Raw genomic sequence first — 26,354 nt, 5'->3', positions numbered from 1 at the left:
TGGGTATCGTTGTTTTGCTTTTCGTTTCGTAATACAAAATAGGGCCCCAGTAATTGTCGTATTCAATTTCATTTTTTAAGAATAATATGAATTCTTGCATATTCATTTGACTGAAAAAAGATACAGTCTAAATTGAAACCAGGTTTTATGTGTAAATATTTACTATATTACTTTGATAGATTTGTCATTAAAAATATTCTTTAAATTTAATACATACTGGTTAATATTCTTAATAATGGACTGTTTGTATACAAGATTATATTTTTACATTTATTTTATTTTTTGTTTTGGTTGTCGCCACTTTTAAACAGTTTAATATTTATATAAAATATAAAACGCTTAGCTTTAATTAATAATAAATGTATTTTTTTTTTAGGAACATACTTAAACAAAAAAATTACTAAAACAATACTCTTATAGTTAATTTCCCAATATATTTTCTATAGAACATTTTTATTACCATCGAAATAAATTTACAAAATACATGTTGTGGAAAAATTAGCGAAATATTTATGTATAATATAAAATTAGTCGAAAAAGTTTTACTTCTTTTTCATATTGTGTTATAAAAAATATTTACTTTTTCAAAACGTCTACATGAAAACATTTATAAGGCAGAACAGAACACAGTTTATGAAACATTAAAAGAGATTCATTTATATTAATAACTAGTATACAAAACTGCAAAGATGTTTCTTAAAGTAAAACTCTAACTTTTAGAATCGTTTAATAGAACACTTAGTCTTGAAATCCATTCGGAGGTTCTAAGGGCAAGATATTAAAGAATCGATATTAATAGGTTTGTATACTGCCAGTAAATTCGTTCTGGGTCTGTTCTTGACAGTTTCTGGTTGATTGATTTCGTTTCAAAACATACCTATTTTATCGAAGCGAGTAAAAAGAGAGAATGATTGCCAAACACAAATATGTATAATGGAATCGGCGGCGGCGATGATGACAGTTAAAAAATATTAATTAAGCTCATTTTTTTCCGACCGATTAATATCACTCTTTTTGATTGGAATAAGAGACTTAGTAATAATTTTAAAATAAAGCTCTCAGTCAAGGTTGCTAAAAAAAATGACACACCATTTAAGATAAGGTTTGTTCCAATAACCAATTGCTACATGTTATCAGGATAAGTAAATCATGAAGTCAAGATATAAAGATATAAATAAGTCAGATATAAATAAGTCATTTAAACACTGTTTGGAATATTACTTGTATAAGAAATGCAATTAATTACATTACATTGCAACAAAAAAAGTTGTCTGTGAATTTAAAATTGATGGTAGAAAAAAACCGATAAAACCGTGTTCTCAAAGTGAGACCAAACAACCATTTTTCGTAAAAAAAATAATATTTTTGAATATATTTTATTTACGTTTTTTAAAATTAAAAAAATTATAACTCACTAAAGACATTTTTTTAACAAACCATAATTTGTTTATAAATATTCCAAACAATGCAAGAGTTAGTATATAAATAACACAAATGTATATTCAAAAATGGATGCATGTCCAAACACCCTTTATTAGCATAACTAAAAGAGAAAAAATTATGCCCATAAAGTTCTTGCTTTAAAGTTATTTTTCTAAAATGGCACAAATGGACGCACATATGGTCATTATTTGCAGCAGTTTGATTAGTTCTTAATTTCGATGTACTTTTTTTTATACAAAATATTTTTTTTATATTTAAACCCATGTCTGTCAAAGTTTATAGAGCTTCCATACAAAATAAATTAATAACCAAAATGCATATTAAAAGTTTTTGTTTAATTCGGTGTTCATATTTCGAGTTTTGGGACTCTGTTTGTTTGTGGAATTGGTTATTTGTTTAAAAGCAAATCATTACTGACCCTATTACTATATTCAAAAACTATTTGTTGTAGCAAGAAAAATTAAGTCTGAGTATTGCTTTGTTAACCAAATACTACCCAGAAAATGACGGTTACCAAACCAGATGAAAATTTTGTTTTTGTTTTCGTTGTCTCAAAGATCATTCATAACCAATAACGGAACAGCGAATAGGATTTTAGCGTGATGGTATGTGACGAACTCAAAAGAGCTTACTTAATGTGATGTTTGCATTTCATTTATTTATTTTTTGATGTTTTAATCGTTCGATTGTATTTTTCTTCTCAAATTTTTAAGGGGAATTGAAAAATGAAATGTTCCACAAATAATGCTAACGACCAACGCCAATCATTTACAAATGCATCAAACAAGAGGGTTGAGAAAAGGGAAAACTTTGCATGCATTTTTTTTTTAAACAATGCAAAACTTTGTGTGATACATAGCTATAATTTTTTAAACATATTAAAATATGCCTAGTAAAAATATTTTTTTTATATGAATGGATTAAATTATTAGAATGAATAATTTTATATCCTTGAGAGTAAACGTAAGTTTTTCAGCTGAATCAATGTTCTATTTAATGAACGATATCTTTTTAATTTTGTCTGTTTTATTTTTTTAAATATTTTTAATTTTTTTCTTTTTTAACAATAAAGTAAAATTAATCAGATAAAAGTTAATATAACAATAAAAATAAAATAAACCCCAACAATGGTATATATAAATAATTAAATCGTATGTTTTTGTTTTCTTCCTTAAAAAATATACACAAAAAGCAAAAAAAAAAAAATATGTATATATGTATATAATTTAATATTCGTAAAATCACAAAGATGTATTGTTACCAGTCAGTGAGTTAAATATAAAGGTGTGCGCTTCCAAGACATGCATCTCAGTGGCGCAAATGGCCACCAGCAAAATAATATAACCACTGTATTGGACCATTTTTAGGAAATCCCACAGCTTATCACAAAATATGCTGAGTAGCACGCAATGCAACATTGAATGTACGTTAACCACTCGCCATATCCATGCCACGGAGAAGAACCAATTGGATTTAAATGTTAAATTCTGGCGTGTGAATTGCATAGGTAGAACGTCATTGCGCTCTAACATATCCTGATAAACGAAAATGTAACGATTCCAAGCTGTAGAACTAAGTAGCAATTGACCAGCAAAACAAAATACTTTTCGTGCGACTTTTTTCGTTGTTGTTTTAACTTTATAAATTACTCCGGTTTCTGTACTCTTAGATTCACTAAGCGGAAGAATTGCCTGGAGCTGGGAGTATCCTCGTCGTGGTGGATTGTTTTTTAAAAAGAAACAAATTCCTATTAATAAAGCTATGCATCCAAGTCCATCACAAAGCCCATCGATATAGTAGCCAGAAGTACCGACTTCAGATCGTTCGCCACGAATATTTTTTTTAACTCTTGCTACATGACCATCCAAGTCGTCGAGAAACGTTCGAAACTGGAAGAGAACAACTCCCATTCTACGGTAGCCAAGACTATCTGAAGAAACCAACTTGCCGGCTAAACACGCAACGAATACGTGGAAAAACGAAATCATATTAGCGGTAATAAATGATGTTCGGGAGAATCCTATAATGTCATCGAATATCGTGGCAAGCGGTGCAAAAATATAATGATTCGTGTGATCTAGTAAAATCGCTTTTACCGTCACATGGCATAGTGGATTTATATCGCAACTAAGCCATGTACTAGCTTCATAAGTTCCTGGAGTAGCTTGGTGCCGTCCTCTGGCTGTTTGTGGGGTAGTCTTATGGAATGGCGTTGACTTTGGTAAGACACCAGATGATGTTATTGACGAGACAGTTTGATCGGCTTGAAGGGGCAGGGCAGATGGTAGTCCCGCATATTTGAGCGGGTATCCCACTTGTACAGTTTCAATTTGTTGTGTAAAAGGAACCGAAACATTGAAATGATAATTGCGTTCTATTGGGTAATTTTGTATTCTTAAATACAGCTGTACATCCATAAAGATGTAAAAGATAATTAATAAGAAGAGCAAAGTTAGGAGTATTTTGCTTATTTGTGAGCTTGGACCCACCATTTTCAAAGATTGTCTTTAATCTTTTGATTCTTAAAATATTATATCGATATTGCTCTTTATATTGGTGCTTTTTTTTTTTTGTTTTTTGTTGTTTTCTGTTGTTGTCCTTATATTGTTTAAATGTGTCCTAAACAAATAAGACTTGGGCTGTGATTGTGGTTTAAGTCGTAAATATTATTATTTCTTGATCTGCTGTTAACATATTCCTTTTGGTTCCAGGTAAGATATCTGAAACGAACAAAAGATATACACTTATTACATTTACTTATTACATTTATTCATGTTGTAATAAAATTAAAAAAAAAAAAAACACACACACAATTCTCAAAATTTGTTTAGGACAACATTTACAATATATTTAATGTAAAACAATCTTAAAAAAGAAACTTGACTATTAAATATAAAATATTAATGAGAACGAGAATTATTTTTCTTTTGTTTAAGATGCAGGGTTTCCCAAAAGTAATGGTTAAAATTAAAAAAAAAATGAGAAATACCATTCTATGGCTTTCAAAATTGGATTACTTGTTCATTTCGAATCATACGTCCCATGAATGTTTGACATTAAGTGGCCTAAATGAAAACTCTTCTGTTTCAATCGATCTTTAATCAGTTATCTGTGCTAACAAAATACCAGTAATCAAACAAAATCCGAGAGTAAGAACTCCTCGAAAGACTATATCTTCGTTCAAGTCGGGACCATCTTCAATTTCTGAATCAGCTTGGATTGCACATGCATTGATGTTTTATTATGGCGTCGGGGTTAGTCATACTACAACAAAATAATAGATAACTAGTGTAAATATTCGCAGAGTTCAAAGTTGTCCCCCTTTCTTATTCTGTATAATCTTATCTTATCTTATAATTATTATACCGTAAAACGAGCTAAAATTGTTTATATATATATAACTATATATGTATATATATACATAAAATTGGGTTCTCGGAAACGGCTCTAACGATTTCGATGAAATTTTCATGGTTTGTTTATCTAAGCGAGTAAAAAGTTTGGGAAGTTTTTTTTGGAAAAATCCGCCACGCCACGCCTACTTTTTTAACGTATAAGTTTTTTCGGAAACGGCTCTTACGATTTCGATGAAATTTTCAGGGTTTGTTTATCTAAGCGAGTAAAAAGTTTTGGAAGTATTTTGGTTTGGTCCTCTGGCCGAATAAAATGTTTCGAAGTACTTTTAGAAATATCCGCCCACAGCGACGCTTATTTTTCTTACATATAAGTTTTTTGATGATTGCTTTAAAGATTTCGATGAAATTTTCAGGGTTTTTTCCTCTAGGCAAATACAACATTTTGGAAGTATTTTCTCTTATATTAGTTTTTTTTTCGCGGAGACAGATTCAACGATTTCAATAAAATTTTGAGGGATGGTTCCATTTTTTACGCATTGTTCTTTTTCTTTTTGTTAAAATAACTAAACAAAATTTTGTAGATCATGATTTTTTGATCATGTATTGAAACGTTTAAGTAATTTCTTAATTTGGTATCACATATTATCTTTGTTTTAAGTTTTTCTTTTGTTTTAATGCGTCAATTGTTAACGTATAAGAAAAAAAAAACTCACAACAAGCAACACCATTGACCTAATGTCAATCTTATAATATATACCTTAGTAAAAAAAAAAGAAAGAAGTAAAGCATCCACTGATACAGAATAAAACAGAGACAGGGATAAAAAATAGTATTTCTTCATACTAAGCTTTGCCGACAAGGCTAAACTTGAAAAAAAGATTAACTTTATATACACCATCCAAAACTTTCTGACCCGTAAATTAAAATCTGAACAAAAAGGGATCTTATTGCTGTAGGCATTTTCGATAATGTAGATTCCTGTAACCCTTCTATCCATTGCTGATCGTCGTATGTATATTCAAAAGTAAATAAACTGGATTATAATGTAGTGGGAATGTGGTGTTTTGTAACCAGCGAAAAAACTGGTCATTGCAAACTCAAACCCATTCCAAAAAATTGCTGTTTACATTTGACTTTTTTCACTGAAAGTTATAACATTTAAAGATACCGAGCAAAGCTCGGTCACCCAGGTACTGTAGCTTATAAGACACAAACACTAAATGCCCTTACTAAATACACTTACCAAGCACCAAAATGCCTAAATTGTATTATTATTTATACTTTTTATCATACGCGGAAGATTTGAAAACTTTAACACTTCTAACGACAGCAAATAAAGAGGCCATTACTTTGATTGTACTTACGGTTGAAAAACAAAGTGAAGACGACATTCAACAATCAGTTAAAAGGTAAATTACTTAAAAAATAGAGAATTATAAAGGGTTAAACGGAATGTTGCCTGTAACCTACTATGTATGTGCTAAAGAGGGGTTAATTTTGTAATATTATGTGTAATCCTAATCAACACTCGTCTATCATGATAAAAAACATGGAAAAGTAATTCAAAAAAATATTGAATCAAAGGACTTTGTTATCTTTGTTGTATAAGATAATTCTTGTGTTAGTTGATCAGATCGAATAATGTTGTTTGTTGTAAAACTAAAGCATAAGCATAAGAACAACCAAAAATTCAATTAAAAAAATAATACATTGTATTAAAAAAAAATTATTACCTGTGGTAGCTGTGTACTCTTCCCGCTGCCAGTTTCACCAACAAGTATCAATGCTTGATAATTTTCCAAGCAAAAGAGAATGTGATCACGGTATTTTCTTATAGGAAGACGCTCGCGTTGTGCATCGATCGAAAGCGAAAAATTAGCGCCGAAAACAAACGTAGTCACCTGATCATCAGTTGCTTGGGCGTCTTTTTCAGACGCAAAATAATCGTCATCTGAAAATAAAACCAACAAATAAATACTTGTTATTACAGTGATTTTTGCAAACTATTAATTAAATAAAATTCTGAGAGTAAAAGAAAATGTGAACTAAACTTGTTTAAATGTTGAGGGCCCTTCAAGTCATTGCGATATAAAATTACTAACACTTTTAAAAGACAATAACTTTAGATAAGAAAATTCGTACTTGAAATTTATCAATCATATCATACTATTTTAAAGCTTATAGATTCTTTTCTCATAGTTTTACACAGAAAACTAACAATTTTTGTAATAAAGCACAGTATATTAACTTAAGGTCTCTCATATTCCAGAACAATAAAGTCACAAAACGAATGAAAAATATTCCAAATCGGTTCACTTTAACGGATACTAACTATAGTTATCGCTGAAAGAAAAAGACACACAGCTGCGAGCAAAAAAATAGCAGCGATTTGAAAAATATTTTAAATAAAGCATTAAACATTAAAAGAGCTTTGATTTTGGAAATTTTTTAAAGAAAAACTCCTTAAGTTTCATTAAAATTTAAACTTTAGGAAAAATGGAATTTTATTTATTTCTATTAAGCTAGGAAATAATCCAAAAACAAAATAAGCCTCAAATTTAAGCGAGCAAAATAATAGCAGTGATTTTCTTTTTCTATTAAATTTAAATAAAACAAGGGCGAAAAAAGTTCAATTAAACGGTATTTTATTAGAAAAAAGGTAGTATTCGCTCCCATGACCGTTATTTTTAACTACCGCTTCGCAACGACCTTCCATGAAATCGTAAAATCCATGAGATCTTTGCGGTGCTATAGATCACCAAACCTGCTCAACAACGGTTCATAGCTACCGTTATTTTAAATTTTGGCTTAAGACACATTTTATATCCTTTTAAAAGAGCTTATGTCGACATAAGTGAAAATGGATTTTATTTGCTTAACATGTTCACCTTTTGTTCAGCTTTGTTTAAGTCTGGGTCTCATTTCTCTACGCAAAATATAAACCGTTAAATTAAAAAAAAATCATAGTAGCTTAAGTCTTTTTGGACAAAAACTGCATTTGCAAAATGGCTTATGTATAAAATCGTCCAAATCTTAGAAATAATACACTTTTTTAAATAAGCTTAAGTCATGACATAAGCTATTATGACAATTTGAATTCAAATATATTCATCGCTTAGGTCAACATAAGCTATTTTAAACTTGTGGTCGAGTGAACCATTTGTGTTCTTATGTCGACTCAAGCCATTTTAAAAAAATGCATTTTGAACCAAACCCAATTTTGCAAAACAGCTTAGGTAACATAAGCTGTTTTGTTTTTTGAAATGTCTGCAAAATTGTATACTTAAGTCAAAGTAAGTTATTTTTTCAAATGTAACGGCCGTCCCGAACGTTTTCAAGAAAAAATATACATATGAAAATTAAGGGTATAACAAGCCTGTATCCAGAAAAAAAAATTGTTGGTCTAGCGGCAATAGTTTAAAAGTAATCACAAAAAAGTAAAAAAAAATCTGGTCCACAAACTTCATTTGCTTATACTGAAAAATGATAAAAATTGACTTAAGCTCTTTTAACTTATTGACACAGACTTAATGACCTCAGTCTTAGTATCTTGAAACCATTGCCTGGCTGCTCTGCTAGTGTTTTTTGGGTTATTATCCTGTTGGACGACCCATTTAAGCTTCATTTTGTGTCGGAGTAATAGCAGCATAATGTTTTGCAAACTATTCAGGTGCCAGAGCTGTATAATTATACTTAGTCCATAGTAGCAGAAGTAAGCAGCCAGGCAATGGTTTCAAGATACTAAGATTGAGGTCATTAAGAGTTATGGTAGAGAAACCAAAATTTGCATGAGGGTTTTCAGTCTTTCAGACCTCAATCCCTTCTAGAAACTTTGGGGGGATATAAAAGGAGATGTGTCTTAAGCCAAAACTTAAAATAACGGTAGCTATGAACCGTTGTTGAGCAGGTTTGGTGATCTATAGCACCGCAAAGATCTCATGGATTTTACGACTTCATGGAAGGTCGTTGCGAAGCGGTAGTTAAAAATAACGGTCATGGGAGCGAATACTACCTTTTTTCTAATAAAATACCGTTTAATTGAACTTTTTTCGCCCTTGTTTTATTTAAATTTAATAGAAAAAGAAAATCACTGCTATTATTTTGCTGGAATCATCAAAGAATTCAAAAACAGAAAAGGAGTACACGAGGGAAGTGTCTTGAGTCTTCTGCTCTGTATTACAGTTCTTGATTACCTACTCAAAGGAGAGCCCAAAAATGCATCAGTGCTGATGATGGAATTATCTTCAAGATCCGATATCCCTGCAACGAGCGCTTAACTTATAGGTGGATGTTTTAGAAGAAAGTGGGTACCGCATAAGCTCGAAAAAGACAGATAACCTATGGAATTTTCTCAAACATCTTTTATTCGAAAACAACAGCATTCAATTGGCCTCAGAAATGGAAAAATATAAAACCGGGGGGCTTGCCGATTTCTCAGGTCAACCCGCCGAGCCCCACGTCGGAGACTTATGATTCTCTTAACATCGAGATCATAACGGCACAGAATAAAAGGAAGAAAAAGAAGGTGTAAGCTATAGTTAAAATGCATCATGATTAACCGTGTTTTTATGGAACTTAATCCGGTTAGTAAAAATTAAATCTTTTACAGTACCTACCAGAGATCCAAATGAGTATGTTCGAACCTGTTCGAACAATTTCAATTTTTTAAAATGATCGTTCGTGCTCGATCGTTTTCTTTCTATACTCGTAACTCATCTTACTCATAAACAAAAATACTCACAAACAAAACCATACAAATTGTTTGAACTCATGAGTATACTCGATCCTCAATACCCACGGACAAAATTACTCGTAAACAGATCGACTGTTCATAAACACTAAATCACGAAATCACGAAAGTGATCGAACTGATCGAACTTGATCGAAAAATTATGAACAGTTTGAACAATGAAAACAACCACTTCCAATTTCTACGCCCTATAGGTACCTGTTGCATATTTTTTTTTTATTAAGGTTTCCATGGTTGTTTGTTTGCGGTTAACATGCAATTAAAGCAGGTTATTTTAATTTTACAATTGTGGTTTCAGAAAGGGTTTATCATTGACTGAGTAAATAAAAAAGTAATTAGTCGTTAGGTAACAATACAAATGTGGTAGTGGAGAATCCCCAGTTAATTTGTGCAGGTAGGTGCGTAATAGAATCATATCCTTAAAAAATCTGCAATAATGCGATTTGGGATAATTTTTTTTTAAACAAATTAATATTTTTTCGGGTAGGTATATTGGGAAAATTACAAATCTGCATGAAAGGGTTACTGTAGAAGGCTCTGGAATGCAGGTATTTGTTAAAGAGTGTATAAAAATCGGTGGTAAATACGGAGAACATGTTAACGTGAAAGACATGCTTCCCACTGGAACAACCATAAGCAACAATATAAAAAATATTAAAGACTAATTAGTGGAAATAGTTAAAACAGAATGATATGAATGAAAAGTGTCATATATTTTAACTTAATTTAATTTATTCAATTTTTTGTTTTATGAAATTTTTCTTTTTTTTTACTTTTAGACCTGATTTTTCAATCGTCAGTTAGACTAACAGAAGAATAAAAACTGCCAAATGTCAATATAAAAAAACTTTTATTCCTAGGAATAAGCCCTAACTGAGGTTTATCTGAGTATTGAAAAATTGGCCCTTAATAAAACAAATGTGACTTGATTTTGTGTACCAAACTGATTCTCTTTTTATTTATGCTACAAGAAAACCACCCTCGAACACTATGAACAATTCCTTTCGATCACATTGATCATGAACATTTTTTTCACGATCATTTTACTCGAACAGAAAAATGATCGTTTGAAATGTAGGGTTACTTAGGAGTCATCACACTCGTAAACAGGAAAGCTCGAACATATTTCAGTTGTGTTGATTCTGTTTGTTCGAGATCGTTTTTTTTCGAGTAATTACTCGATGTTCGTAAACAATACTCGACTTGTTTGATTCTCTGGTACCTACAAATATTTACATGTGTTTACATTTTAATGATAATATAAAAATAACTATAACAATAACACAAAAAAAAAGATTTTTGAGTTCAAAAATAGTAGTTATAACCAAAATAAGTTCAAAAATGAATGTATATAATTAAAATTAATGTAATTCTAAAACAAACTTTTTAAAAAAACATACACTCCTGCTCAAAATTAACGCACACTTTTTTTTCTTTAGTTATACCCTTGCATCTTGTTTGAAATGGCTTTAAAATTATTTGTTGTATTTTTTTGTGTTTGCTTATTGTTTAGCAAGTCAGAAAAATGCTAAATTGCAACAGTATTATTAACCAAAAAAAAGATAAACCAAATTTAGCAATTCAAGGTCTGAAAACTGATATTAAAATAATTTTTGTTTTTTAAGAAAAAAAATTTAAAAAAATGGAAACGCGTGACAGTTCTTTCCAATAATTTTTTTCAATACTTGGCATTGTCTCCTCTAGCGCATATGGTAATTTGGAGTCGTCTATTCATTCCACGAATTAAGTTTTGAAGGTTTTGTTGTAACTTTTCTTTCACTGCAGTTTTCTGTTAATCAAGAATGCTTGGAGGTGGATTTCGGCCGCGAATGCATTTTTTTCAACATTTCCTAGACATGTTCTATTGAATTTACATCCGGATATCTGTGTGGTCAATTCAAAGGTGGCACATTTTAATCATGAAGATATTCTCAAACCACTCTAGCATGCATTATCGTGCATCAGACTGATTTGTGGGCCATATCTAGGGGTGATTGGAACCGCATGCTGTTCGAGAATATCAGCCAAGTATCTTTGGGTACTTAAATTAGGTCTAGGAGATCTCACTAACTCCGTAGGTGATGTGAGGCAGAGTTTACTCCATGAAAATTTATGACTCATCTCTAAAAGGTTCGCGGGTTGACAGATAGACTTCAGCATACCTCTCCAAATCTTCCCCACAAACATTTTATTCCATACCTTCAATTTAACCTAACTCCTGTCTTATTTGAGAAAATAACCACGATACTGTGAGATAAAGTAATAGTAGGACTTTTTTGTAAAATAAATATGATGTGCGTTAAATTTGAGCAGGAGTGTATTTTATAGTAATATACGTATGTTTCATTATTTCTTTTCGAAAATTTTTAATATTTATTAGTTTTTTTTATGGTAATGGGTAAAATATTCCATAGTTTAACAGCATGAATGAAAAACAATCGGGAAGAAATTAAATATCTGAACTTCGGCAGAAGAAGGCTTTGAGATCTTAATGATCGCGGGAAAAACAAATTATTGTATAAAGGTGATTCGAGCCTTGGTCTAATTTGACAATGAGCATCCGATAATGTTACTAGTGTATGCTGATATATGTTCATGTCGTCGGATTCCATACACGTAGCGCACTGCATCATTAAAAGCAACTTCAAGTTTGTGAATCGAGTTTACTATAACAACTTTTGAATATGCGATGCTAGGTAAAATTAAAGTATTAACTACAACTCGCCGTGTATCAACAGGAGTAAATCTAGCAGCTACCCAAAGCTTTCTTAAGCAACCATATATTTTGCCAATAACAGAATTTATGTGGTTACTACAAGACAATTTTTCATCTATGTACATATATGAATTCCTAGACTCTTCACTGAACCAACAAAAGAAAGTTTAGTACTAGACAGCTATCATCTAACACATTTTTGTTGAAGTTTTTGTGTGAAATTGCAATGACTTGTAACTTTTTAGCATTTAAAAGAAAACCATTTCTGACTGACCTTTCATAAATTCCTAAACTAGTTCAGTTAGGGATGTAAAAATTCGTGCAATATGTAGCTGCACGTCATCAGCATACATATGAACAAAGGAATGCAATCATGTTTTTGGTAGGTCATTTATAAAAATGCAGAAAAGGATGGGTCTTAAAATTGATCCCTGTAGTACTCCCTGCCTGAGATATTTTTCGAGATGAAGATATGTCCTTAAGTAAAACTCTCTGCGATCTTTTGCATAAGTAGCTCTCAATCAACGTAGCTGCGTTATGATCAAAATTTAAAAAAATCTTAAGTTTCCAACAAAGAACATTGTGGTCAAATGTATCGAACGCTTTCGAGAAATCAAGCAAACAAAGTAAGGACAAATGGCCTTTGTTTGTTAAAGTTTATTTAGCGACTTGTGTCATTAAAAAGAAAATAGCTATTTACAATTTTACAAAAAAATTTTAGAGTAAGTTACATTTTTTGCTCTTTTTTTAACATTTTTTTTAAATATTACTAAACATTTAATCGTATAGGATAATACAAAATTTTTCATTTAAATTCAAAAATAGTTTGTCATAATCTTGCCAAATTTTCTCGAGAATTTACTGGGAATAACAGCAGATTTTTATTAAAATGAGTAAGGATATTTTTGATTTGGAGCAATTCTAACTTCAAGTGTTTACCTACAGTCATTTATATCACTGAAATGCCATTCAAATGATAGAAATACCTATGTAATGACAAATACCACTTCACATAGCTAAAACTGCCCCCATTTTATCTCTTGCTATTATTCAAGTAAAAGTACCTAATGAGTAACCACATTACTGCTATGAATTAGTTGCAAAAAAGGTCATCCATGACGTCATACAACAAAAATGACGTTGATCTAAAAACCGTTCTGAAAATAGTACAAATACAACATACAAATATAAAAAGTTCTATTCGCGTGTTCTTTTTTTTGATCAAGAAACCAATCAATCACAAAAATAAATGATTGAAAATTAAAATGAACTGCTGCAGTGCTGCGTCAAGGTAAACAAAGGTTCACTCTTATCATTTCTCTATTTATTCAAAGATTTTTTGTAGGTATTTAGCCCAACTTACCCGGTTTTAAAAACTTTGGCCTTTGTTGCAAGGATACCATAACGCGCTATATGTTTTATTGACGCAATTTCTTAATTAGCCATTTTCTATGGCTGATTCTTTCAAAAGATATATAAATTAGGTTTACTTCGGACTCGCGCGACCACAGAGTTTGTGTATCTACACTGAATGAGATAGCTTGAAATTATTGCCTTTTCTCTTTAGCCGGTCAAGGCCAGTTGAGATTATTCGCGATAATCGGAATAAGAAGTATTCTTTGTTAAAATTAAAGCTGTCCACGAAATCACTCTTTTTTGTTGGAATTTTTAAACAATTAATGTAGTGGTTTTATTGTGATAATTTTTTTTTTTCGTTTGTATTTGCAAACAACAGAATTTTCTTCGTCACGCTAAATTTTTATATTTGCACTGGAAACTGAAACTGGAATAAAGATGCGAGACCAAAGGTGTCACTGGCTTGTCTATGGGTAATTTTCAAAACTATCTTTGTTATTTCTTCTTCTAATTTGATACTCCTAGATTGGTGAAAACCAAATTTCACTTATAGAGGTTGGTTAAGTAGTAGCGTGATTTCTTTGGAGGTGGTAGTTTACTCATGAGCGCTCATACTAGTAGATGATCTAGTTTCTAGTACTTTTACTAATAGAATTACTCATGCTCTTCTGCCCGAGTACAAATAGATTGGGCTTTTAAGCCAAACGTCAGTGTGGAAGAAAAAAAAAACAAAAAAAAAACTTTTGACATTTCAATTTTGAGGAAAAGTGGCGTATATGTATATGCTTGTGTATGTATGTGTTTATGTATTATGTATGTATGCGTTTGTTTTCCTCAGAATTGCTTTAATTTGATTGGTTGGTTTTTTCTTGTATTGTACTTCTTTAAGTCTGCTTTTACATGAAGACGCAAGGCGCAGAAATTATCTTCGAATTTCCTTTTGATTTTCCCTTCGGTAAGTCGCGCGCTTTTACACGTAGTAATTTTTATAAGACGCAAATTTGACAGCTATTTTTTTTATTTTATCTTGTTCTCGTTTTCGTATCTATTTTTATTTAAAAAAAAGCACCAAAATATACAAAAAACAACATCAGGGGGCTCTATGTGCAACAAAAACATTTAAATAAATTAATAAAAGTTAGTATACACCCAAATAATATACATCCGACGAAGCGAACTCTGCCACCGACGAAATCAATTAAAGCAAAACAGAAAAAAAAAGAACAAGATCAAAGAGAGACGTCAAAATGAGTCTCAAAATTTTCGACCGGAGACTCACAGGGTAAAAAACCTTCCATCCCTCTTTTTCGAACTTTCTTTCTCCCTTACTCTTCATTGAATCTTGACTCTTGCGTCTTCATGTAAAAGCAGACTAATAAACTGAACAGTTATGATAGAAAGGAAAAAGACAAAGACAGATTGCTTAAAAGCCCAATTAGAATTGGGCTTTTAAGCAATTTGTCTTTGTCTCTCTCGTTTCTATCATAGCTGTTTATTAAAGAAGTACAAGAAACAACCAACCAATCAAATCAAATCAATTCTGAGGAAAACAAACGCATACATGCATAATACATAAACACATGCATGCACAAGCATATACATATACGCCACTTTTCCTCAAAATTGAAATGTCTTAAGTACATTCCATTGAAAATCGCTATACTCTGTCCAACAAAAATTGTCAGTACAGGCCATCGACCCTTCAAGCAAGAAAACGGAGTTCAGAAAAGACACTCCGACCTCCGACCGAGAAAAGCGGGGTTACACTCACACACTTGCAACTTTTAGTGTATGAACACAAAGTCGAAGGAGAAATCGTGGTGAAAAAACCAGTACATATAAAATCGGCTCCGCGGTGATTATAATTTAAATACTAATTTGAGCCGCCTTCGGACCCGTTTCTGAGCCGAAGTAGGACTCAGCTCCGCCCGAGGCGGAGCGGATTCGGACCGAGGTCGGACTTGTTTGCTTGAAGGGGACAAACTATACCAAGACTGGAAACTTTCGTACGTCTTACCCTCCAAAACCCTTTTGTGAACAGTGTTGTCTGTGAATATATGTAAAAGCCACCACGGTGGTAAATGACGTTAACACGCACACATTTATAAATTCACGACATTCACCACACATCCAACACGAACACAACGATAGATTCACGACATTCACCACACCTCGCAGCTTGTAGGCAAACGTCAGTTGACCGCCGAGTTTCAAGTCTTGGTATTTTTTGTTTATGATTAGACCGCTCAGTTTCCAGTCTTGGTATTTTTTTTTATGGCGGTACCCCTTTGTTGTTAGAATATCACAATCGTTGTGTTCGTTTTGGATGTGTGGTGAATGTCGTGAATCTACTTACTTTTTCGATCAAACTGGAAACATTTTTATGCAAAGTGCGGCATCGCTGTGAGAGCTTTTTGTTGTGATAGACTTATGCGTTAAACATGATGGAGAGTGAGATGCAAACGTCCTATCTTACCTGTACTGACAATTTTTCTTGGATAGAGTATAGTACATAAACAAAAAATACCAAGACTGGAAACTCGGCGGTCAACTGACGTTTGCCTACAAGCTGCGAGGTGTGGTGAAAGTCGTGAACCTATCGTTGTTTTCGTGTCCGATGTGTGGGGAATGTCGTGAATCTATAAATGTGTGCGTGTTAACGTCATTTACCAACGTGGTGGCTTTCACATATATTCACAGACAGCACTGTACACAAAAGGGTTTTGGGGGGCAAGACGTACGAAAGCTTCCAGTCTTGGTATTTTTTGTTTATGGTATAGTAAACCAAGATTATACAGAACACAACCCTTCAAGCAAACAGGTCCGACCTCGGTCCGAATCCGCTCCGCCTGAGGAGGAGCTGAGTCCGACTTCGGATCAGAAACTGGTCCGAAGGCGGCTCAAATTAGTTTGGAAATTATAATCACCGCGAAGTCGATTGCATATGTATTGGTGTGGTGAAAATCTCCATTCCGAGAAAACGGAGCCGAAGCGGACCTGAGCCGGAGCAGCGAAAACCTACCAGAAAGAGGAATAAGAAAGGGATGACATTTCGCCTTTGCGACCAAAAAAAGAACAAGATTTATTTTTGTTTCACTGAAACTGTTTTATTTTTATTTTATTTTGGCAAACGAAATTTTCACAATAAATACAATATAAAATACAATACATTTTTTTTTCATTTTATTTCATTTGATGCTGCTGCTGTTGTTGGTGTTTTTTTTAGATACCCAATCGCATGTTTCACCTTCTAGATTTTTCTTCATGTTTAGAGATTACATCTACAACACAAGAAGAAACAACATTTTAACCCAAACACTTTGAGCGATATATAAAACATACCTTTTTTGTTTTCCATATTGTTTATAATTTAATAAAATTGTTTATAATTAATAAACTAACATTATACAAACAACGACACGAGACACGACGCGACCAAACACTTCAACAAAAAATAACAAAATGACGCTTTGGCTCTTGTTGGCCTTGTCTTTCTTTTCCTTTTCTCAGTTTCCACCACGGTTCTCTTAGACTTTGTGTTCATACACAAAAAGTTGCAAGTGTGTGAGTGCAACCCCGCTTTTCGCGGTCGGAGGTCGGACTGTCTTTTCTGGACTCCGTTTTCTTGCTTGAAGGGAAGAATATTGATGAAGTCACGTTTATTATCAATTGAATGTGAACAGATTAAAGACAGGCATACTTTGATGTGTGATCTATGGAAAGCAACAAATACAAAACACAACCATTGACAAAAAAAACTGCCAAGATTGGAAACTTTAATTTATGGAAAGAGAGATAGGATGACGAAAATGTATGGGCAGAGATACCCAAAAGAGATGAGAAACTTCTGACGTCATTCGGGTTTGCCTACAAGCTGCTTTAGACATTTTTGGATAAGTATGCGTGAAAACACGCATACTTAGCCAGAAATGTCTATTCACCACTTGGTGAAAAAACCAATACATATAAAATCGGCTCCGCGGTGATTATAATTTCCATACTAATTTGAGCCGCCTTGGGACCCGTTTCTGAGCCGAAGTCGGACTCAGCTCCGCCTGAGGCGGAGCGGATTCGGACCGAGGTCGGACTCGTTTGCTTGAAGGGTATACCCTTCACCTCGATTTCTCCTTCGACTTTGTGTTCATACACAAAAAGTTGCAAGTGTGTGAGTGCAACCCCGTTTTTCTCGGTCGGAGTCTTTTCTGAACTCCGTTTTCTTGCTTCAAGGGTAGTATATATAGGTGTAGTTTGTCGATGGTTCGAACTTCCCAATCGAAATTTCGATTCAGATTCAATTCAATATTTACTGGCTGAATACAATGGTGTAGCTGTGGCTCAAGCTTGTCCCTTCAAGCAAGAAAACTGAGTTCAACAAAGAAACTCCGACCTCAGATCGCGAAAATCGGGGTTGCACTCACACACTTGCAACTTTTTGTGTATGAACACAAAGTCAAACGAAAATCGTGGTGAAAAAAGAGAAAAGAAAAAAAAATAAAGACAGACATAGCCAACAAGAGCAAAAGCGTCATTTTGTTATTTTATGTTGAAGTGGTTGGTCGCGTCGTGTCTCGTGTCGTTGTTAGCATAATACATGTTAGTATAATTATAATTAATTATATCAAATTATAAACAATATGGAAACAAAAAAAGGTATGTTGTATATATCGCTCAAAATGTTTGGATTAAAGTGATGTGTTTCTGCTTGTGTTGTAGATGTAATCTCTAATGATGAAGGAAAAGGCAGAAGGTGAAACATACCTCGATTTCTCCTTCGACTTTGTGTTCATACACAAAAAGTTGCAAGTGTGTGAGTGCAACCCCGTTTTTCTCGGTCGGAGTCTTTTCTGAACTCCGTTTTCTTGCTTCAAGGGTAGTATATATAGGTGTAGTTTGTCGATGGTTCGAACTTCCCAATCGAAATTTCGATTCAGATTCAATTCAATATTTACTGGCTGAATACAATGGTGTAGCTGTGGCTCAAGCTTGTCCCTTCAAGCAAGAAAACTGAGTTCAACAAAGAAACTCCGACCTCAGATCGCGAAAATCGGGGTTGCACTCACACACTTGCAACTTTTTGTGTATGAACACAAAGTCAAACGAAAATCGTGGTGAAAAAAGAGAAAAGAAAAAAAAATAAAGACAGACATAGCCAACAAGAGCAAAAGCGTCATTTTGTTATTTTATGTTGAAGTGGTTGGTCGCGTCGTGTCTCGTGTCGTTGTTAGCATAATACATGTTAGTATAATTATAATTAATTATATCAAATTATAAACAATATGGAAACAAAAAAAGGTATGTTGTATATATCGCTCAAAATGTTTGGATTAAAGTGATGTGTTTCTGCTTGTGTTGTAGATGTAATCTCTAATGATGAAGGAAAAGGCAGAAGGTGAAACATGCGATTGGGCATCTAAAGAAACACCAACAACAGCAGCAGCAACAAATAAAATAAAATGAAAAAATGTATTGTATCTTATATTGTATTTATTGTGAAAGTTTCGTTTGCCAAAATAAAATAAAAAATAAAACAGTTTCAGTGAAAAAAAAAATAAATCTTGTTTTTTTTTTGGTCGCAAATGCGAAACGTCATCCCTTTTTTATTCCTCTTTCTGGTAGGTTTTCGCTGCTCCGCCTCGGGTCCGACTTCGGCTCCGTTTTCTCGGAATGGAGATTTTCACCACACCAATACATATGCAATCGACTTCGCGGTGATTATAATTTCCATACTAATTTGAGCCGCCTTCGGACCAGTTTCTGATCCGAAGTCGGACTCAGCTCCGCCTCAGGCGGAGCGGACTCGGACCGAGGTCGGACCTGTTTGCTTGAAGGGGTACCTTGTAGTACTGTCAAAATTTTACTGAGGGAAATAACCATAAACAAAAAATACCAAGACTGGAAACTCGGCGGTCAACTGACGTTTGGCTACAAGCTTTGAGGTGTGGTGAATGTCGTGAACCTATCGTTGTGTTCATGTTGGATGTGTGGTGAATGTCGTGAATCTATAGATGTGTGCAAGTTAACGTCATTTACCAACGTGGTGGCTTTCACATATATTCACAGACAACACTGTTCACAAAAAGGTTTTGGGGGAAAGACATAAACAAAAAATACCAAGACTGGAAAATTTCGTACGTCTTTCCCCCCAAAACCCTTTTGTGTACATTGCTGTCAATGAATATATGTGAAAGCCACCACGTTGGTAAATGACGTTAACACGCACACATTTATAGATTCACGACATTCACCACACATTTGACACGAACACAACGATAGGTTCACGACATTCACCACACCTCGCAGCTTGTAGGCAAACGTCAGTTGACCGCCGAGTTTCCAGTCTTGGTATTTTTTGTTTATGGGGAAAGACGTACGAATGTTTCCAGTCTTGGTATTTTTTGTTTATGGAAATAACAACAAAAGTTGGCGGCAGCTGAGCAAAAAGTTGAGAATTCTTCAACTTGCGCTACAAGCTACAGCCACAGCTACACCATTGATTCAGGGGGTTAAATCGGACATACAATCAGGGTAAATGGTGCTGTAAAATTTTTATTTTACTTTAGAGTTTGTTTACTTGCGTATTCAATGATATACAAAATTTAAAATTGAAATAACGAAATGCCAACAATAATAGCTCTCGATGTGTCTCTGTCAATGCAACGCTACATTCCCGGCCGTGCTGATGATAATGCCATTTCCTACTACCAACTTGCAATAAAAGGCATAAATCAGTTTTTGGAACACCTAGCAAATAATTCAAAACTAGAATTCGTCTCCTATGTAACCTTCTCGAGAGAATTTGAAGTACGCGTTGATTTCACCCGCGATTATGACCAAATAAGACATGCAATTAAAAAACAAGTCCATTTTGATAGTTCTAGTTTAGAAACCTTGCTAAAAGGTGTAAACGATGTACTTTCCAGTAATTGGGGGGTTCAAAATCTTTGTCAAGTTGTTGTGTTTACAGATTGTGGTTTAGGGTTTGGTTCAAAATCTTTAATGGCAACAATATGCGGATTAACAACTAATCCAACACAATTTGATTGGTTGCATGGCCTGTCCTCAACAAAACTGAACTTTATTTGCATGGGAATAAGTAGTGAATATTATTTTTCAAAAGCTGTATCCATATATCAAAAATTTATCGATGTAAGTGGACTGAAAGGAGTGTTATTCCAGCCAAAACAAAACGATCAATCCATCCAGGAAGATTCGAGAAATGTAAGTATTCGCAAAAGTGAACTTGGACGCACGGTTATGCATGAAATTATTGAGCTCTTCTGCGAAAGTAGCTATAAACCGTTTGAAACAATTTTAAAATGTGGTGGGTACTTCCGAATGGAGAGTCCCATTCTTATTTGGCCTCCACCGACGTTGTCCAATGATCAGTCAACAGCTCAACTATTTCTACCTTGCAATAACGTTCAGATATGTGGCTACGTAGGATTGTCAGATATTGGATCACCTGCATCACTCAGTCGGCACTTGATTGTTCCAAAAATGGATCGTGAGAAACACAACAGAAGAAGTTCTGACAAATTTACAAAAACGAGAAATGAGTCCCAGTTTTCTTCAAATGAATTAGAAAAACTAGAGAGCGAAATACGGACTTTTTATTTAAAAGCGGATGGAAACGAGGAAGATTTAACAAGGTCTTCGTCACAATCAGAAAATCAAAGGGAATCTCTTTGCGTTTTGCTGCACGGGGCATTAAAAATTGAAAATATGGCTGCTCTTGTTCTGCTTTCGGACAATTGGTTTGGATTCATATACACTTTTGCTGATAGTAAAAAGAAATCTAATCTAATGCTTAACGTTCTACCACAAGGAAGTAATGCCATACCTTGGCTAGGAGATCTTCGACAATTTGGAATGATAGATGATTTCTTAATAAATGAGACTTCATCATTTCCAGTAAAATCTGAAAAGCGCAGTTATTCACAAAATTTTGTCATTTGGATTAAACAGTCCAGTTTACAGTCCGATATACAAAAAGTTCTTAGACATGCTAAAAAAATACCAGAAAAGACACAACATTTTTATAAGGAACTCAATCGCATACGTAGAGCGGCACTGTCTATTGGATTTATTGAGCTTATAGAGATTTTAGCAAGTATATTTGAAAGAGAAGTTGTTGGACTACCAAGTTCAACTAATCCTGAATGTACACTTCAGTTAAAGCATTCGGCTATAGAATTAAGAAAGACTGCAGGTAAAGATTTAAAAAATTCAATAATTCCTTTAACAAGCGATTTTAATCCTTAGCTATTTCAAATTGTATTAAAAATATTTTGAATTTTTATTAAAACTATGAATGATTGATCTTTTAGAAATAAATTTGTTTTTACTTTTGAAGAGGTTGCATTTGTTATTGAAATGGAAATGTGATATAAACTGACCATGTTAAGCTTGAAGATGAAGCGCAATATGGAAGAGTTCGTTAGAGTTAAATGGATTTCCGTAAAAAAAATATTTATGATTTTTATTCTTGGCATACCGAAATGGAGCGGACGGCCATTACAGAAACGTTCAACTCATCGAGTTAAAGAATGTTTCAAATGGGAAGTGAAAGAGGGGTATTAGTTAGTTACGAAAACCACAGGTCTTTCCGTCCGCATCCTGGCACGATTGGCGTGGTAAAGTGCATTGTGCATCTCATAGAGTTAAAAGACGATATTGTTGTCAAAATAAATTTGATATTGCCAGCAATCAAAATTCAGAGGTCTTCCGGGTTGAAGTCTGGCAGTTTTGTCATGCAACCCGTTTTAAGGTTAGAAGCGATAAATAAGAGTTTTTGGCTAAAGTCCTGTTTTTGGTAGTGTTCGTGGACGAGTTAAGGAGTTTTGTTGGTATCAAATCAAAGGTAAAACTAAGGACTTTCCTGGCATAGAATTAAAATTATTGAAATATAAGGGAAAATTATAAAAAAGGTGCAATGCAAATGTTGTTAATATAGACATTAAAGAATCAGTTATGTCAAAGTAAAGGTAATACAGTGCATTCTCTATTACCGCAACTAATTAAAACAAGGGTGGTTGCAATGCCCGAGGTTGTTGCAATGACCGAGTAAATATTTTTTAGGCTTAATCTGAGATTAATAGCGAAAATATCAGAAAACCAGCACTAACCAACTAATGCAACAAATTTGTGTAAACTAAAATATAATAATTGATATTAAACGAAACGAATGGAAGTTAATTCATTAAGATAAGTCATAATTACGTATGTTTCGTTCTTTACACAAATTTAATTATTTTATTTCGAAAAAATGGGATATTTTTGTTTAGAATTTTTAGTTTGTTAGATTTTTAAAATTGACATATCTCGCAGTTTTTGAACAATCGACATTTTTTCAATAAGGGTTAAATTTGGTCAGTTCATCGAATTTTTGTATTGAAAGTTGCACTTATCGAGTCAATTTTTAACGCTCCTTACCATAAAAACATGCTGCTTGACGTAACCTCCAATTTATGACTTGGAAGACCTCTGGTTTTTAAAAGGAGACATTATTAGCTTTAATTTGAACCTAAAATACAGAAATACCCAAAAAAATTAGCTGTTTCTCGAATAAAATTTGAGTATGTACCTTGTTTTCGTTTTCAAAACCAAAACCATTCTGGAAATATTTCACACACAATACAATTTTGCCACCAACTTCAGTTGTGTAATTAAAAACATGAAAACAAACATAGGCTTCATAGATTTCTTGAATAATACCAAAAGGAACTTGAGCACCATCTTCAGTGGTAGCCACTACTTTATGTGGTTTGGGTATGTTAACAATATTAACAAGCCCTTGTTGTGAATCCAGTTTGCTCCAAGTTCAACCCAAAAAATAAAACGAAATATGCTTTTACAAAAAAAAAAACATATTTTTCTTCGCCAGGCAGAAACAGAAGACTTCTGAATGTTTTTCTCCTCCTAAAAAGAAACAAATTAATTAATTTATATCGTTTTTTGTTACTTTTTTCTTACCCATTAGTAAATTTATTTTGTAATGTCGTTTTCAAAAATTCAAGGAGTGACACTCCTAGCCAGGGTTCGGACTTTACTTCGATCGAAGTAGATTTACTTCGATTTTGGGAAAAAAATAAAATCTACTTCCCTACTTCTCTTTTTCAGGATCTACTTCTATTTCTTGATTGAAAAATATTTTTCAAATAATAAATTTAGAGAAAGGGATTTAACTTCAATTTTAAATCTGGTCGGGGCATTGAGAAATAAAGCTCAACTGAAATCTCAAATGATGAATGGAGGTCAATTATTCTTTGGATTCAAGATATAAATAAAGTTTATCAAAGTATATTTGACTGATTTTGGAGAATTCCTGATCAAAAATTTGTTAGATTATGCTGTATTAACCGTTTTACCCCAAAGCACCATTACAACAACGAGATGAGAAAGTTTTTTTTGGAAAAGATCATAATAAAAAAAGTAAAGAAAAATAATTTTGTTGAAAAATAATTTTTTTAGAATAAATTTTTGTAAATAAATGTTCTGAAAGTTTAATTTTGAAATCTGCTTCCGAAATTTGGGATCTACTTCACTTTTTTTTCAAATTTGCTTCGAAATTTTGAAACTAAAGTCCGAACCCTGCTCCTAGCTATATAATCACTCCAAAAGGAGTGATTTCAAATTCCAAAATTGAAAAAGGAGTGAATTTTTGGAGTGAATTCTTCACTCCCAGAATTTTGAGGGAGTGACGGAGTGATTACCAATACTTCTACATTTGACTTCATGGACTGCTTGTCAAATTGTTGGGTGGTTGTTTTAACTTTTTTTTGTGAAAGAAATTATATTTATTTACAAAAAAAATCAATAAAGTATTGTAAAAAATCACTAAAAGTGAATTTTAAAGATTATGTTATTATTTTATTCATTAGTTCGTATAACAAACACATGCAAAGCAAACGTCAAATCACTCCACTTGTCAAATTCTTCGTGAACAAATTCCAAAATTGCACGAAAAAGGAGTGATTCACTCCCATAATTTTGGAAAACGACATAAATAAACTTTCCTTATCGAAAATTTTAATTTCAGAAAAAAAAAAAATAGAACTGTCAAAATAAAAGAAACTCACCTCGTTTTTCACCTCATCACTTTGTTGTTGCTTTTCACATTTATTCACAGACACGGTTCAAATTACAAAAACAATTTTAGGAAAATGGGTTTTGGGGGGTAAAACGTACGAAAGTTTCCCATCTCCTTTGTGTATCTCTGTGTATGGGTTTTTTCCAATTCTTTCTCATTAAGGCCCCAGCCCATAGAATCCGTTGCGTCCGTTCCGTCGAAGTTTTTGACTGACAGCTCGATAAAATACACACGTTCTTATGGGAAGCGACCCATAAGCGGATGGATTGACGGAACGGACGCAACGGATTCTATGGGCTGGGGCCTTTAGTCAGTTTTTGTGAATCGATTAGAAGATGACACAAATGCCTTCCAAAGTAGGCACCGCCACTTTTACGTACTTTCAACTAAATCAATGCAACATTCCCAGGTGGTCCTCTTATAGAGGTTCCTTTTTAATCGGACCGGTCCATTTAGAAAGATTTTTCTCATTCATACTTGTAAACCACGTAAAAAATTACTGCCAATAGGTACCAACAAATTTCAAAGGGCTTTTTAACTTTAACTTTCTTTTTCAAATCAATTTCACTATAATACTTTGCTCATTCTTTTCCTTTTTCATTTCAACTTTTCCATTCAACTTTAAAAACACTATATTGCACTGTCAAATTGTTTCCTTTGCGAAGAAACGAAAATTAAAATTAGTCATTTTGAGGAATCCCCGCACAAAACAGATGTAACCGAAGATCTTTTCAAAATTGGCGCTGCTAGCAATCCAAGAAACAAAATGCAATGCATATGAACATTGAACACACATGCAAGGCTGCCAGAAATCATGATTTAGCATGATTTTCATGTTTTTTGAACTAAAATCATGTTTTCGTGCCCAAAATCATGTTTTTTGTTAATCCAAGAGAAAAATCTTTATAATCTTTTTGTAAACCAACAATCTTTTTCACTAGATGAACTGTTATTTTTAATGGGGGTTATCATGAATAAAAATTTCCCTCGAAATGTTTCCCATGTTTTAAATATGGGAGCGAAAATGATCATAAAAAGTTTCCCTCGGAATTTATTGGTATCGGCAATTAATTTTCCAGGGGAGTTAAGACATCATTTCTTACGATTTTTTGCTCCCTGGAAATAAATTCCGAGGGAGATTCAGGATCGCACAAAAAATTCCGAGGGAAAAAAATATTCCAAGGGAAACAAAATTCCCCTCGAGATTCACGATAGGGCCCAATAAGTCATTCAATACCTACATGATGTGTGTATATATGAAATTAACCTAAAATGAGTAGGTACCTACAAATTATAAACTGATTTATGTTTTCAAGTTTTATTCGCGCCATTTTTGTAATTTAAGTTATAATTACAATAGCCACCTTTTAAAAAAAAAGTGGGTAAATTGCAAAAGCAAATATTTTCCTTAAAAGGGCAATTTTTCCCGAAAAAAAACTATAAACGTTTTGAAGCCAAGATCTAAGAATTCTCCATCATAAAATGAGTTTGATTATTTTCAAGGCTTAACTACATACACCACTTTTTGGAAAAGTACAAAAGTGAAAATATTTTTTTTCTGGCTAGCGCAATTGTTTTGTGAAAAAGAGTATACAAATTGCTTTTTAGACCAAAAAATAAGCTTTCTGCATCATTTGTTTTAAT

General features: G+C 33.1%; 2 protein-coding genes across 6 annotated transcripts in view; one reads left to right on the top strand and one right to left on the bottom strand.

The window, feature by feature from the left end:
* Positions 1–24,850, bottom strand: part of LOC129907390 (ceramide phosphoethanolamine synthase-like) — a 41,601-nt gene extending 16,751 nt beyond the window's left edge. The window contains exons 1-5 of one of the 5 annotated variants that reach the window (XM_055983569.1): positions 23,594–23,629; positions 23,205–23,539; positions 23,054–23,144; positions 6,533–6,750; positions 2,650–4,163 (exon numbers count right to left, since the gene is read on the bottom strand). In XM_055983569.1, the coding sequence (XP_055839544.1) occupies positions 2,685–3,935 (1,251 nt within the window). In that variant the 5' untranslated portion in view covers positions 3,936–4,163; positions 6,533–6,750; positions 23,054–23,144; positions 23,205–23,539; positions 23,594–23,629 and the 3' untranslated portion in view covers positions 2,650–2,684. Of the gene's footprint in view, positions 1–2,649; positions 4,164–6,532; positions 6,751–13,628; positions 14,054–23,053; positions 23,145–23,204; positions 23,540–23,593; positions 23,654–24,699 lie in introns of those variants that run through there. The other 4 variants (XM_055983568.1, XM_055983567.1, XM_055983570.1 and 1 more) reach the window with 4 other exon arrangements.
* On the top strand, positions 20,018–21,973 carry LOC129907391 (integrator complex subunit 14-like). Its single transcript, XM_055983571.1, has one exon. It carries the CDS (start codon positions 20,237–20,239, stop codon positions 21,881–21,883), a length of 1,647 nt encoding a protein of 548 aa, XP_055839546.1. The 5' UTR covers positions 20,018–20,236; the 3' UTR covers positions 21,884–21,973.
* Positions 24,851–26,354: the final 1,504 nt, after the last annotated feature.

The sequence above is a fragment of the Episyrphus balteatus genome, chromosome 1, assembly GCF_945859705.1.
Source record: "Episyrphus balteatus chromosome 1, idEpiBalt1.1, whole genome shotgun sequence".
Classification (NCBI taxonomy): Eukaryota; Metazoa; Arthropoda; class Insecta; order Diptera; family Syrphidae; genus Episyrphus; species Episyrphus balteatus.
The sequence above is the reverse complement of the archived record's forward strand: the minus strand, read 5'-3'. Positions and strand labels throughout refer to the sequence as shown.